Raw genomic sequence first — 16,451 nt, forward strand, 5'->3', positions numbered from 1 at the left:
CTCTTCAACAACCTTTTTTCTCCGCTTGGCAAGCCAAGCTGACGTGACATGGGGGCTTGGCAAGGTTATAATAGTTTTGGATTTTTCAATAGTTTTAGTTTCTATTTCGTTTTGACTTTTTGTTTTCAAATTCAGTTAGTTTTAATTAGTTTTTAGAGGCAGATTTACTAGTTTTTATTAGTTTCTATATTTAAAAAAATGTCTTAGCTTTAGTTTACTTTTTATTAGTTTTAGTATTAGTTTCAGTTTTTTTTCTTCTAAATAAGGATATTTGTTAGGTGCAAGATTCAAAATCAACAGAATAAATGTTTAATAAAAGCTCATACGTTTTTTAAAACATGTATTCAGAGAACACATAAACACTATCATCTATCACAACCATCTACCCATCCTCAAATTTAAATACAACAGCAAACTTTCATTCGCGATCGCGATACAGTAATAAAACCCATTATTGGGCACAAATGTGTTAAAGTAATAGTTTTAAGTGTCTGTATTTAATGCTGTCACCGTGCTGCTGTCATGTCCACTCGTTGTTTTTGTCGCGGGAGCAACAGCGAGGATGACTCGAGAAGAACGTCTCGATCTGGCCAGTGGCAGCAGGAGACTCTGAGATGCGAAAGGGTCAAACACAAACACCTGCAGCGCGGATTATATTTACATTTAAAAGGCTTACAGTAAGATTATGTATTAAATACAGTTGCAAATACGAAAACAGAGGTTTTTCTGATAATTTTTGTTAGTTTCAGTTAGTTTTGTATGTACACAATAAAGTTTCAGTTAGTTCTAGTTTTTTTTTAAACTCTCGTTTTTATTTTTATTTTAGTTAACGACAATTATTTAACATTTTAGTTTTTGTTTTTTCGTTCGTTTTCGTTAACTATAATAACCTTGGAGCTTGGCAGCATCGACGATTCCATTTTTTGATTCGATAATCGAAATTGACAATTTTAATCAAAATATTGATTTAAAATCGAAATCGTGACACCCTTACTAAATATAATTAATTATGTTGTTATTTGAGGGTTTGAACATGAACAGAGACTACAGTAAGTGATTATAGAGGGTTTGGTTTCTGTTCTGGTGCTGTGGGCTCGTGTTTAAATGTTGTAATAGTTGTGTTAAATGTTGTGTATGTGATGCTGTCCACTCATCATCAGGTTGATGAATGCGCATCGTTTGTAAACAGTGAGTATAGATGATGAGATTCTGATGTTGGTTTACTTTACTGTAGTAGATGATGTAAACGTGTGTGTCTCTGTGTGTGTTTGTTTCTCAGAGGTCCTGATGAACACCAAGCTGGAAACATCAGACCTGAGATGGACCATCTACCCCAGCGGTGACCCCGAGGTGACACACACACACACACACACATAAATCCCACACTTAATCCACACACACTTATACATCACAAGTAAGAGTGTGTGTGTGTGTGTGTGTATATACGCACAAACACACACTCAGATACTCATATGCACACACTTGCACTCATACACACGCACACACTTGTGTACACACATACTATTAGACACTTTCTCACACACACACACACACCAACACACACACACTTAGATACTCATATGCACACACTCATACACATGCACACAGTTATATACACACATACTAATAGACACACACTCACACTCTCTCTCACACATACACACAAATACACTCACTGACACAGATACACACAATTCTTTCACACACAAACACACACACACACACACACACATTCAGCAATTTTTCTTTAGCTTAGCCCCTTTATTAATCAGGGGTCGCCACAAACTGCCAACTATTCCAGCATATGTTTTATGCAGTGTATGCCCTTCCAGCTGCAACCCAGTACTGGGAGTCACCCATACACACTAATTCTCATACACCACAAACAATTTAGTTCATCAATTCGTAGCGCATGTGTTTGGACTGAGGGGAAAACCGGAGCACCCAGAGGAAACCCACGCCAACACATGGAGAACATGCAAACTCCACACAGAAACACCAACTGACCCAGCCGGGACTCGAACCAGAAACCTTCTTGCTGTGAGGCCACAGTGCTAACCACTGAGTCACCATATCACCACACACACACACATATATATATGTTACACTCACTTATACACACACACACACACACACACACACACAAGCACGCCAGCATGAAGTCAGCATGAAGCACCACTGACCACACACCAAAGATTTTGCTGTAAAAATTAAAACACACACTAACATTAATTCACCCGCTAACACAAAAAGAACGGCTTCATAGTATCTGGATTATACTAAATCCACACAGACAGAACCGGCCAGGATGAGTTATGATTGTTCATCTGTGTGCTGGTGCTGTTCAGGGTTTGGAGGTATTTGAATCCCAATTAAATTACTGGGTAAAGCAGAATTTAACCTAATTACTGAGCACAAACTTAGGAATCTGGGACTGAAACACACATCAGCCTCGTCTACAGGAATATTCCCAAACACACACACACACACACACACGCACACACATACACACACACACACACACACACACACACACACACATACACACACACGAGCCAGACATGCAGTGGAAAATGAAGGGTTTTATCCGTGAAGAACCGATTGAATGATGAACCATAATTGATGATGCCATTCTGTATGACGCACATTCTGGTCAGCTTTGAGTGGATCCCAGAGTATTTTAGGGGTTTTTTGATGCACGATTTTGAATTTGATTTGAAAAAAAATTCTAATACACGCATAAAAAAGAAAAACAAAATTTTTGTACTCACCAAATTGGCAGAATATTATGCTTGTTTTCAGGAAAAACTCGCTTCATTTTGGCATATTGATTCTTAAAACAAGACAGTATGTTATACTTTGAAAACTCTTGTTAATTTAGGAATTTTTTTATTATTTAGAGTCAGAAAAAAGACAAAAAATTACAAAAAAATTGTTTTTTTGGCTGTGTTGAGTTTAACTGTATTCCTGATCTGTTCCTGATTCCTGTATAGATTCTCTAATGCAGAGGTTTTCTAAGTGTGAGGCGCGCCTCCCCAGGGGGGCGCCAGAGCATGTCAGGGGAGGCGCGGGAAAAAAATATTATATAATAAAAATATAATTATTAAGTTTAATTATTATATGTATTTTTCAGCCTGATCTCACAAGAAAACGTAAGTATTTTACGTTTTGGCAGTTTAGTGGCTAATTCGTACGAATTCAGTCGTAAGAAAATGTACGATTTTAAAAAGGAGGCGTGGCACCTAACCCCACCCCTAAACCCAACCGTCATTGGGGGATACGCAAATCGTACTAAAATGTACGAATTAGATCGTACGAATTTGTACGAATTAGCCATTAAATGAAAAAGTTACGAATTGCCGTGAGATTGTGTTGGTATTTTTTATTATTTTTAAACGTTTTAATTAAACAAAGCTAAAAAAAATAATAAGTCAAAAATAAGAAAACCTTTTTTTTACCCAGAAGGCCATAGCTGTGAATTCGCTTCTGTTTGGCAAGCCCGCCAATACAGGTATATGCCTGCTAATCATGCTGCTAATACAATTGATCGGTTTCTGAGACCCCCCCCCCCCCCCCCCTTATTTGAGTTTAGGATTTACGTGGACTGTACCAGCTGATTAACCACGACCTTTATGTGTGGTTTGTCAAGATATTTTGGCTAATGACAGCATGAGACCCGCTAAACTTCGGCGACACCTTGAAACCAAGTATAATGAGGTAGCAGGAAAACCTCCAGAATTTTTTGTGTGTGTGTGTGCGTGCGTGCGTGCGTGCGTGCGTGCGTGCGTGCATGCGTGCGTGTGTGTGTGCGTGCGTGTTTGGGAGGAGGGGGTCGCCAATGGATAAGTTGTGTCAAAAGGGAGCCCCACTATCTTAGACTTTGAAAACCCTGCTCTAATGTGAAACAAGACAAACCCAGTTTATTGTATTCATTCATTCATTCGTTCATTCTGCTTCAGCTTAGCCCCTCATTTATCAGGGGACGCCACTGCGGAATGAACTGCCAACTTATCCAGCATATGTTTTACACAGCGAATGCCCTTCCCGGGCAACCCAGTACTGGGAAACATACACACTCATTCACCCACACACTCATACACTATGGCCAGTTTAGTTAATCAATCCCTCTATAGCGCATGTGTTTGGACTGTGGGGGAAATCGGAGCACCCGTAGGAAACCCACATCAACAAGGGGAGAACATGCAAACTCCACACAGAAATGCCAACTGACCCAGCCGGGACTCAAACCAGTGACCTTCTTACTGTGAGGCCACAGTGCTGACCACTGAGCCATCTTGCTGGCCGGTGTATGATAATGTAAAAAATCTGCATGGTCTCAGTTAGCCCAGAAACGAGCTTCATGGTAACTCTTGATTTCTGTGTTGTGTCAGTGGGAGGAGATGAGTGGTCTGGATGAAGAGGGCAACAGCGTCCGCACCTTCCAAGTTTGCCCGATGGACAGTTCTGTGAGCCACTGGCTGCGCACACGCTTTATCCCCCGCCACGGCGCGTCTCAGGTGTACGTGGAGATCCGCTTCACCATGATGGAATGTTCCGCCATGCCGGCCAGCTTCCGCACCTGCAAGGAGACCTTTAACCTTTACTACTATCAGAGCGACGAGGACACGGCCAGTGCCACACACCCCGCCTGGATGGAGAACCCCTACAGCAAGGTACACACACACACACACTCACATGCAGGATAAATGGAGCTGTTGTGTCCCAAAAGAAAGAAGCAATTCTGAACCACCTGAAATGAGTCATCAGGAATTCCGGCTCGACTTCCTGTGCAAAGCTATGTGGGTTTGTAACACTTTATTTTGATAGTGCACTTTAGAGGAGGTCTGCATAATGTATATCAGGGCAAGAAATTAACCTTTTTTCTTGGTTGCACCGGTGCTCCTAACTTCAAAAATTTAGCACTGTTACTACACGTTTTATATTAACAGATTCTATTGTGCAGGGTGGGTCATTTATATGGATACACCTTAATAAAATGGGAATGGTTGGTGATATTAACATCCTGTTTGTGGCACATTAGTATATGTGAGGGGCAAAATTTTCAAGATGGGGGGTGACCATGGTGGCCATTTTGAAGTCGGCCATCTTGGATCCAACTTTTGTTTTTTCAATCGGAAGAGGGTCATAGATAAAATATCGGGCGCATATGTGACCAAACAGTCGCAATTTCGAGCCTTGAAACCAATAATTCCAATAAATAGGTGCATATTCTGACTATTGTTGTTTACAGTTAGATCAAAATATAGTGTTTATCCACATTTGCAAGTCTCTCCATAGTCTCACTGTTTTGACCCTCAAACCCTGCAGTTGTAGGTGAGGCTGGAGGAGTTTGGTTCATGTGTTGACATGTTGAGGAAATGCAGTTTTCTGCTGGATTGATACGGTAAAACTGACATCATCATCGCTCTTCATTCCATTGTTTACAAGTGCTGAAGAAGAGCCAAACATTCAGACATGATAGAGGATGTTTGGTTTGGCTTAAGAATCAGAACGATCGCAGCAAGACTGTAGATCTGACCAATCAGAGCGGAGCAGGTCTTTTAGAAAGGCGGGGTTTAGAGAGACTGAAAGTTATAGTGTTTGTGGAACCTGCTGTTCATGTAAACTAAACCTATGAAAACTGAATGAGCAAAGTTTAAGATAATAGACTGAGGCCACTTTAATTTAGTTTTAGTTGATATTTACCTCTAATACTTGTTCTTCTGGAGAAAGTCTTATTGGTTTAATTTGGGCTAGAATAAAAGCAGTTTTTAATAGTTTCAAAGCCATTTTAAGGTCAATATTATTAGCCCCCTTAAGCAATATTAGTTTTTGGATTGTCTCCAGAACAAATCTCTGTTATACAATGACTTGCCTAATTACCATAACTTTACCCTAATTACCCTAGTGAAGCGTTTAAATGCCACTTTAAGCTGAATACTAGTGTGCTGAAGAATATCTAGTCTAATATTATGTGCTGTCATCTTGACAAAGATGAAATAAATCAGTGATTAGAGATGAGTTAGTAAACTGTTATGATTAGAAATGTGAATAAATACTGAGAGTAAATGTTGTTGTCCTGCAGGTGGACACAGTTGCTGCTGACTTCCTGTTGCGTCGCGGCGGAGAGAGGAAGTCCAATGTGAAGACGGTGCGTGTGGGTCCGCTGTCAAAGAAAGGCTTCTACCTGGCGTTTCAGACTCAGGGCGCGTGCATGGCTCTGCTGTCCGTCAGGGTTTTCTTCAAGAAGTGTCCTGCCGTCTCCCGCGCCTTCTCCTCCTTCCCGGAGACGCTCCCTCACTCGCTGGTGCAGCAGGCGGAGGGTGTGTGCGTGGATAACTCCGCCCCCACTGGACAGAGCACAGCTCCACCCACTATGTTCTGTGGGGAGGACGGTCAGTGGGTGGGGCCTCCGTCGTCTACATGTGCTTGTAAACCAGGATACGAACCTGTCGACTCTGACCGCTGCAGGGGTAAGTAACGCATATGAGGTTACGTGTGTATGATGCATGTGATGCAAAATAAGTCTCTGATGTGGCTAGAGTGTGTGTGTGTGTGTGTGTGTGTGTGTGTGTGTGTGAAGTTTCTAAATATGTTATATAACTCTCTGAAACTGACCCTTTCAGGATTTGATCTTAACTGTGGTGTTTTGGTGACTGTCGCTTTAAATTCAAATGAGATTGGGCTCTTTTCAGAAGAGAGCGGAGCTACAAATGCCTGTGTATCAGCATAGTGGCAGATTCAAAAGCAGGATTAAAGTTATCTGTGTGAAAAAGTGTGTGAGAAGGCTTTGGAGTAGACTATGGAGTAGAGGTCTGCACAGGATTGATTTTTTCGACCTGCTCATGCAAGGTTTTATTTCGCACCTGACTGCTCCCGCTGTATATTCAGTCTTTGTTCACCCGCTGCCCGCTTAAAATCATTTTCTACCCGCCCTGAAAATTTAGACCAGTTTCCAAAATCTCAGTTTAAATCGGGCACTACCAAGAGAGAGAGATAACAGATAACACTGCGCAGTGGGTAGCATGTCGCCTCACAGCAAGAAGGTCGCTGGTTCGAGTCCTGGCTGGGTCAGTTGGCATTTCTGTGTGGAGTTTGCATGTTCTCCCAATGTTGGCGTGAGTTTCCTCCGGTTGCTCCGGCGTCCCCCACAGTCCAAACACATGGAGAGGGTGCTCGCTGCAGAGCCATTTGAGGAGAGCTGAGCTCCAGCGAGGGGGAGCATGAGCTGTCGCTCCTCCTCCTGTAAGCTGTTTTAATGCGTACACCAACCCCACCCCTAACCCCACCCCCAGTGACATCACTCATAGAAGAAGTGCAAAAAAGGTGGAACTCAAGCTTAAGCTCCCCCTCGCTGGAGCTCAGCTCTCCTCAAATGGCTCTGCAGCGAGCACCACTTGAACACATGTGGTTTAGGTGAATTAAATAAGCTAAATTATCCATTATGAATTTGAGTGTATGGGTGTTTCCCAGTGATGGGTTGCAGCTGGAAGGGCATTCGCTGCGTAAAACATATGCTGGATAAGTTGGCGGTTCATACCACTGTGGTGACCCCAGATTAATAACTAAGCCGAAAAGAAAATGAATGTATGATTATTTAAACTCGAGTTAAATGCTAACGGTCTAATCCAAATCAATGATCTATGCTAAGCTAAGCTAACAGTGCTCCTGCCAGACCCAAAGATCATCTAAATGAAGTCAATAATTGTAAAACCCAACCGTTTAACTCTTGGTGAGCTGTAAGATGAGACTATTTCCAGAGTAAGTGTAGTGTTCCTTTAATAGAGAGACTCCTCTTTTCTTTGGCGTCTGAGCTGTAGGTGTTAATTGTGCGTGTGTGTCGTGACTAATAGAGTGTGTTAATGAGCCGTGAGCATACACAGTCACAGCTCTATATGTGTGTGTGTGTGTGTGTGTGTGTGTGTGTGTCTCTGCTGTGTGGTGATGAGAAAAGCGAGCGTTGTGGACCGGCGTTCAATCTAAAGCAGCTGTGTTTATACTCGCAGAGCTGATGTTTTTAATAGAGCTTGATGAAATGCTCTTTTAATGAACAGGAATTGGTTGGTGGGGTGTGGCTGAGGATTATGGGTAACGTGATCCGTCTCAGGAGGAACGCGATCATCTGCTGGCGTTTTATTCCACAGCGGTTACAGATATTTCCCACGTCTTATCGTCCTCATTCATTGATTCATAAACGCGCCGGTTTACTGATAGAGCGTGAGTCATTACCGGGACTCATGGGTAACGTCTCTTCCTTCAGGTGCACTCTGGGTAATCATCTGACTCCTACAATAACAGACATGCAGTGTGTTTTACTGTATAGCTGGTGCTGAAGAGAAACATGTGTGAGAATCAGACTCTCTAATGATGACCGCTGATGAGTTATTTATTTATTTAGTCACTTATGAAGATCTGTACACACACACACACACACACACATACGTACACAAATAACATACACACGCGTACAAAAACAAATGTACACAAATATACAAACACTTCCACATACACAGAGACACTCACTCATACACAGACACACACTAAACATACACACACTAAACATACACACACACATTTAACACAAAATTAACACACACACACACACACACACACACACTAAACACACAGAAAACATTTACACGTACAAAAATAAATACACACACTTCCACATACACAGAGACACTCACTCATACACAGACACACACTAAACATACACACACACATTTAACACAACAAACATACACACACATTTAACACACAAAATTAACACACAAATAACACACACACACACACTAAACACACAGAAAACATTCACACGTACAAAAATAAATACACACACTTCCACATACACAGAGACACTCACTCATACACAGACACACAGACAGACACACACACACACACACACACACACACACACACACACATTTAACACACAAAATTATCACACAAATAACACACACACACTAAACACTCAGAAAACATTCACACATACAAAAGTAAATACACACACAAACAGACACACACACATTTAACACTCAAATAATATACACATGCATACAAACACATGCGTACACACAAATACACACACTTCCACATACACACATTTAGTGCACAATATATACACACACATGTACAAAACTAAATGCACACACACACACACACACGCACACACATATAACACACATATAACACACAAATAATACACACACATACAAAACTAAATCCACACACAAACACACACTTCCACATACGCGGAGACACACACACACACACACACACACACATTTAACACACAAATAATATACACACACGTACAAAAATAAATGCACACACAAACACATACACTTACACACATTTAACACAAATAATACACACACTAAACACACACACACACTTAACACGCAAATAATAAACACACATACAAAAATAAATGTACACACAAACAAATACACACACATACACAGAGACACACATATACACACACTAAACACACACACATGCATAATATACACACACATACAAAAATAACTACACACAAGTACACACACTTTTACACACAAACACACACACACACAAACACTTCCACATACACACTCACACACACACACACTTAAACATACATTTAACACACAAATAATATACACACACATACAAAAATAAATACACACACACAAACAAATACACATACTTACACATACACAGAGACACTCTCTCTCACACACACATACACACATCCATAAATAATACACACAAACACAAAATACACACATTTACACATAGAACCACATACGTAGACTCACACACACATTTAACAAACTTAACAGACACACATACCGCAGCAGGTGGCTGAATTTGTTTGCACTAATTGGTCTTTGTGTCGGCCTTCCCTTTGTGTGTGTGTGTGTGTGTGTGTGTTTGTGTGTGTGTGTGTGTGTGCGTGTCTGACTCTATTATTTGAATACAACAGGCGGGTCATTGAGGGCCTGAGAGCAGATTGAATGTGTTTAACCAACACCAACCCCCAAACACACACACACACACACACACACACACACACACACACACACACACACACACACACACACACACGTGCATCTGATGTGGAGGTTTAATTGATGACTTTCTTTAATGTTTCTGTGTTATGGAGCTGTAATAAGCATGATGTATTGACGTATTGTGTGTGTGTGTCGTCATTCACAGCGTGTGGATTGGGCCAGTATAAAGCATCTGTCGGAGGGAGCTTGTGTCGTGTGTGTCCAGACAACAGTAACACACACTCCGCTGGATCCAGTCTGTGTGTGTGTCGTCCAGGATACCACCGAGCCACCAGTGACCTTCCGGATTCAGCCTGCACCAGTAAGACACACACACACACACACACACACTGATGGTGTTGCTTTAATAGGCCCCGTTTACGCCTGGTATTAGGGTGTGTTTTTGTTCATCTGTTTTACTAAACTAAAAAATAAAACAGAAATACAGTGCTAAAATGATGTAAATAAAATCAAATCTCACTCCAGGGAGACCGCGGGGATGTTCTAAACTTACCGTTAACAAAAATAAAGACAAAGATGTGTGTTGACAACCTTTATTTACAAGACTAAGACGTAACGAAGATTTGTCGACATGCACATCATTTTCTACCAACAGTGTCTACATCAGCATGCGTTATTGTTAACGGAAAAAATGAAATGAATAGAAAATATAATGAATAAAAAAACGAACCAACATTATTATCCGCTGAACTGGTGTTTGATCATTAGATGTCAAGTTACTGTTTTTTAAAATCATCAAGGCAACAAACATTTTTCGTTCCTAATTTTTGTGTTAACGCTAGTAAGTTTAGAACAGTCTCTATAGAGTTTGACAACTCTATAGAACTGTATTCTGTTTCCATAGCGACGCATAAAACTTCAATTAATGTTGGTGTTCACAACAAATGCGTAGAGAAAATGTGCATCCACTTCCTTGCCCTAGATTACTCGGCAGATGTTTTTGCCCCACACAAACTTTCTCGCTCGGTTAGAATATTTAGAACTTGCGCAGAACAAGTGATTGTGAGTAAACACTGCAGATTTCACAACATTCACACCATTAGGTGGAAATTCGCCTCTATTCATATGTTTGCGTGAAAGTATACTTTGTGTATAATAATTGTGTATAAACAATGGCAGTTACATTCAAAATTCAAAGCGATAAAATAGAATGTTCACTTTACCGGTAAAAGAAATGTTTTTAATAATTGTCATTTTTTTTGGCCATAATAATTATGATATTTTTCCATATTTACTAGTCTTACTTAGTTACTAGATGAATACTCAAGTTCGAAAGTTGAAATTCTGACAGTTATTTGGCAGTTACATTCGAAATTCAAAGCGATAAAATACAATGTTCACTTTACCGGTTAAGGAAATATTTTTAATAATTGACACATTGACTAGACAATTTTCACCAAAATATTTTGATATTTTTTTCATATTAACTAGCCCTACTTGGTACCAGATGAATATTTAAATTCCCGGTTAATTACCGGTTAAAGAAATATTTTTAATAATTGTTGGAATTGTAACCAGAATTTTTGTGATATTTTTTCATATTTACTAGCCCTATTTAGTTACCAGGTGAATACTTAAATTTGAAATTCTGGCAGTTATTAGGCAGTTACACTCAAAATTTAAAGCGATTTAAAATAAAAAATGTGTTGACTTTATACTGAATACAGAAATATTTTTAATAATTGTCATTACAATTTTCGCCGAAATAATTCTGATATTTTTACATATTTACTAGCCCTACTTAGTTAACAGGTAAATGCTTAAATTTGAAATTCTGGCAGTTATTTGGCTGTTACATTCAAAATTTAAAGCAATTTAAAAGAAAAAAAAGTTGACTTTACCGGTTAAAGAAATATTTTTAATAGTTGTCATTGCAGTTTTCGCCAGAATAATTCTGATATTTTTCCATATTGACTAACCCTACTTAGTACAAGGTAAATACTTAAATTTGAAGTTTGAAATTCTTGCAGTTATTAGGCAGTTACATTCAAAATATAAAGAGATTTTAAAAAATTAATAAATAAAATAAACATTCACTTTACCGGTTAAAGAAATATTTTTAATAATTGTCATTACAATTTGAAGTTGAAATTCTGCCAGTTATTTGGCAGTTACACTCAAAATATAAGCAATAATAAAATGTTCACTTTACCTGTTAAAGAAATATTATTCAATATTTATCGTTAACATTTTCGCCAGAATAATTCTGATTGTTTTCCATATTTACTAGCCTTAGTACTAGTTGAATACTTAAATTTGAAATTCTGGCAGTTATTTGGCAGTTACACTCAAAATTTAAACCGATTTAAAAAAAAACTTTTACTTTGCCAGTTAAACAAACATTTTTTATAATTCTCAAGAGAATTTTTGCCAGAATAATTGTAATATTTTTTTCAGATTGATTAGCCCAGATGAATATTTAAATTCGAAATGTAAAATTCAGGCAGTTATTTGGCAGTCACATTAAAAATTCAAAAAGCAGAATGTTTAATTACCAGTTAAATACATATTTTAAATAACTGTTGTTATAATTTCCACCAGAATAATTGTGATATTTTTCCATATTGACTTGCCCTACTTAGTACTACCAAAGTCCCTTTAAGGCAAGTCATTTCAGTCGACAGCCATTTTTGAAACGCCTCTTAGGCAGTATACTCAGACATCCTGTTTGAATGGGGAAACATCAAATTCTCCAAACTGTTTGCCAAGCTTACGATTAAATTTCATATTCGAAATCACCAATAAAATTAAACAACAATTGTCTCAAAACAAACACTAAAAACTGAACTACCCTGATCCAGTTGTTATGATCATTTATGTGAAGCTGCTTTGACAAAATCTACATTGTGAAAGCGCTGTACAAACAAAGCTGAATTGAATTGAATTGCTGCAAAATCTGCAGAAACTCACCTCTGGTCCAAACCCCTCTCTCGCAGAATCCTCAGTCTATAGTGATCACTGATTGGCTCCTGTACTTCATTCATTGGCTTCATTCGCTATATTGACGTTACAGTTTTCCACATTCAAAACTATAGAAGTGACTCATCTTGTTTATTCTATAGTCTTTGGTACTACTTAAGGTGTAAACTTGTACATAGGCTTGTGTATGTGCTCTCTGACCTTTGACCTGTCCCTACAGAACCGCCATCGGCTCCGCGTAGCATCATCTATCAGATCAATGATACGGTGGTCACCCTGGAGTGGTCGGAGCCGCTAGATCGCGGTGGACGTTCTGATCTCTCCTACAGTGTGGAGTGTATGCACTGCAGAGGCTCCCTATGCGTCCAGTGTGCAGACAGCATCACCTATAGGCCGGGTCAGATGGGCGTGTCCGGGAGGCGTGTCATCATCCGTGGACTCCTCCCACACACCACCTACACCTTCACTGTGCTGGCCCAGAACGGCGTCAGCGCTGTCAGTCACACAAGCCCCGCCTCCAGCTCCGTCAACATCACTACCAGCAGAGATGGTCAGTCACCATGATTACTAAGGGCTCTATTTTGATGGTCCATGCGCAGAGCGCAAAACGCAGGGCACAAACGCTTTCAGGGCATGTCAGAACGCATTTTTGCTAATTTAAGGGCGGGAAAATTTGCTTTGCGTCATGGCGCATGGGCTAAAAGGCTTGAGTTTATTCTCTTAATGAGTTATAGGTGTGTTTTGAGAATAAACCAATCAGAGCCTCATCTCACATTCCCTTTAAGAGCCAGCTGCGTCGCGCCATAAGTGCATTTTGACGTAAAGTAAGTTCACTTTAGCTTTTGCTCTCGTGGATAGGGAAACCTTTACGCACAGACATCCATTAGCCTATAAATAATTAATTTTGTTTGTTAAGCGCAAAGATTTGTTTCAAAACTATTTCTAAATTCCGTTCTAATTTCTAGCAAAAGAATAAATGAACAATAATAACAAAGTGTGCTCAAAATACTGAGTTATTTCCAAATACTAAGCTTGTTTTTAATAAAACAAATATAAATATGTATATAATAAATAATACTGCTAATAATAATAACATTATACAAAAGCAAATTGAATGAACTGAAAAAGCCTCCCGAGATAAAGAAAGTAAGGCAGTGGATTTTAAAAATATTCATGTAGGCTAGAAATTATTATGTTTTGTAATATTTTAATCCTTTATATTTATATCCTGTATATATCCTTATTATTTATATATATATATATATATATATATATATATATATATCCTTAAGATATTATATTTTTTTCATATGTAAAGATATTTGCGTATTGCTCTGCATCTTGTGTGTAGTGTGTAAAGCCTGGTTTATACTTCTGCGTCAAGTGACCGGCGTAACCCACGGCGCATGCAACATGCGTGGCTGTGCATTTATACTTCTGCGCGCTGTCTCTGTTGGTCTGCATTAACACTTCCGAAATGCTAGTTGGCAGTGAGGTGTAAATGTTCCTCTGTGTCGAGTTTCTTTGCTGCAATTTTGCTTTTCCTGAACACTTCCAGGATGTACAAATGGCTCAAACTCAACTCATTTTGAGGCAGGAACCGGCGGACGTGCAGCAACTTTAACTATGAGGTAAACACAAAACAAAACTTTCCATCCAGAGCTCCTTCACCGGACTCCACACTTGTAAACAATCGCTACATTGGGTTCGCACCATTCGCGCGGCTCTCGGTCCCGCCCCGACTCGTCAGTGCTACCAAGCCGACCAATCACAGAGCTGGCGCTACGCGCCGTTGCGACGTTTAATTACAATTTTTGAGAGGTGCACGACAGCGACGCCGACGCTGCGTTTGACGCAGAAGTATAAATCAGCCTTAAGCCAGGCGCACTTTGCGCCAGACAATAGACCGACTTTGTTCTGGTCTAAAGATCAGACTATTTACATTTTCTCAAAATAGCAACGCGCCAAAACACGCCTGCTTTTTTAGACCAGAACGCCTATGGGCGCACATTTTAGCGCTAATGCATTTGCTATTTAAACAGCGTAGCACAACGCCTCATAATGACCCTTGCGCCGAGCTAAAAGTAGCAAAAGAGTATTGCGCCACATTGCGCCGGGTGTATGATAGGGCCCTAAATGTTGCATTTGCATACATTCACAGTCGTTAATTAGAACATGAATTTTTAATAATCACAGTGCTTCATACTAAGGTTATTTAATAAACGAAAACTAAAAAAAAATACATTTTAAAAAAACATTTTCGTTAACAAAAAGCAAATAAATTATTCCTAATAAATGAAAACTAAACCTAAAAACGATTAAGAACTGTCACTAAAAACTAAATGAGATAAAATGGTAATTAGCAAAATAAAAAAATACAAACTTCAAAGTAAATAAGCACTCGTTCTGTAGATATGTATGTATATATAAATATATATATATATATATACACACACACACACACACACACACACACACACACACACACACACACACACACACACACACACACACACACACACACACACACAGGGCTTGACATTAACTTTTTTGATCACCAGCCACTGTGGCTAGTACTTTTTCAACATTACTAGCCACTCACCATTTTCACTAGCCACAATTTTGTTGTTGGGAAAATATATTTTATATGCCTAAATTTGACTTTGGCATGCAAAAATGACTTGATATAGATGTTGTGTTATGTCCACATGCCTCCTTGTTAATTTCAGTTTTTTGTGTGTCGTGTATGACCTTGCTCAATGACATTGCAATTAGTTTTATTTCACAGTTTAAATTCACTTTTTAGGCCTCAACACTAAGGATTTACCTCTTTTTTTCCCTCTGCCCACACCAAACTTATAATTTTCTTGCCACAATTTTTAAATATTGTGTAAAAACAGGCAACATATATATTTTTATTCAACAAAAATGTTCTTAAAAAGACAATAAAAAAATAATGTTACGTATCTAAAACTATACACAGTAGTCTGTCCAGGCTAAAGGTCCCAGATCACGGGTTAACTATAGATAAATAGAAAGTTGATCTCCTATTTAAGCAGTGTTATTGTAAAGGATGATAATTAAACCACATTAACAAAAATAACTGCAAGCAAAAGAAAACTGGTGAAAATATCCCGTTAATGTTAGGCAGATTAATAATCTTTTCAAAGAGTGGTTAAAGCTAAAAAGCAGGACTTTGGTTGCACGAGCACCGCTTTTTTGGATATTAAATTAAATGTAAAAACTGCTATGGTTAAATATCATTCTCCTCTTAAGGATTTTTTTTTCGGTTTGCTACAGAAAACAACACTGTTGACTGATGACTTGTCTGATTAATCTAGTAAGCCTTAAGTTAAAGTAAATAAAGTAAAGCTGAACTAGTACCTTGCTAAATAACTAGTAAAACATTATGAATGATGGCAAAGACAATTAGAAATTAAAACTATTATGTCTAGAAATGTGTTAAAAATATCTGTT

The 16,451-nt window shown here is 39.0% G+C and overlaps 1 protein-coding gene across 1 annotated transcript in view; it reads left to right on the forward strand.

Moving 5' to 3' along the window:
* The window catches only part of ephb4b (eph receptor B4b), a 46,794-nt gene that overhangs the window by 14,422 nt on the left and 15,921 nt on the right, over positions 1–16,451 (forward strand). Inside the window, 5 exon segments of the mRNA NM_131417.1 lie at positions 1,280–1,350; positions 4,392–4,673; positions 6,086–6,473; positions 10,201–10,356; positions 13,195–13,524. Coding sequence (NP_571492.1) covers positions 1,280–1,350; positions 4,392–4,673; positions 6,086–6,473; positions 10,201–10,356; positions 13,195–13,524 — 1,227 coding nt within the window.

Source organism: Danio rerio, chromosome 23 (genome assembly GCF_049306965.1).
Source record: "Danio rerio strain Tuebingen ecotype United States chromosome 23, GRCz12tu, whole genome shotgun sequence".
Lineage (NCBI taxonomy): Eukaryota > Metazoa > Chordata > Actinopteri > Cypriniformes > Danionidae > Danio > Danio rerio.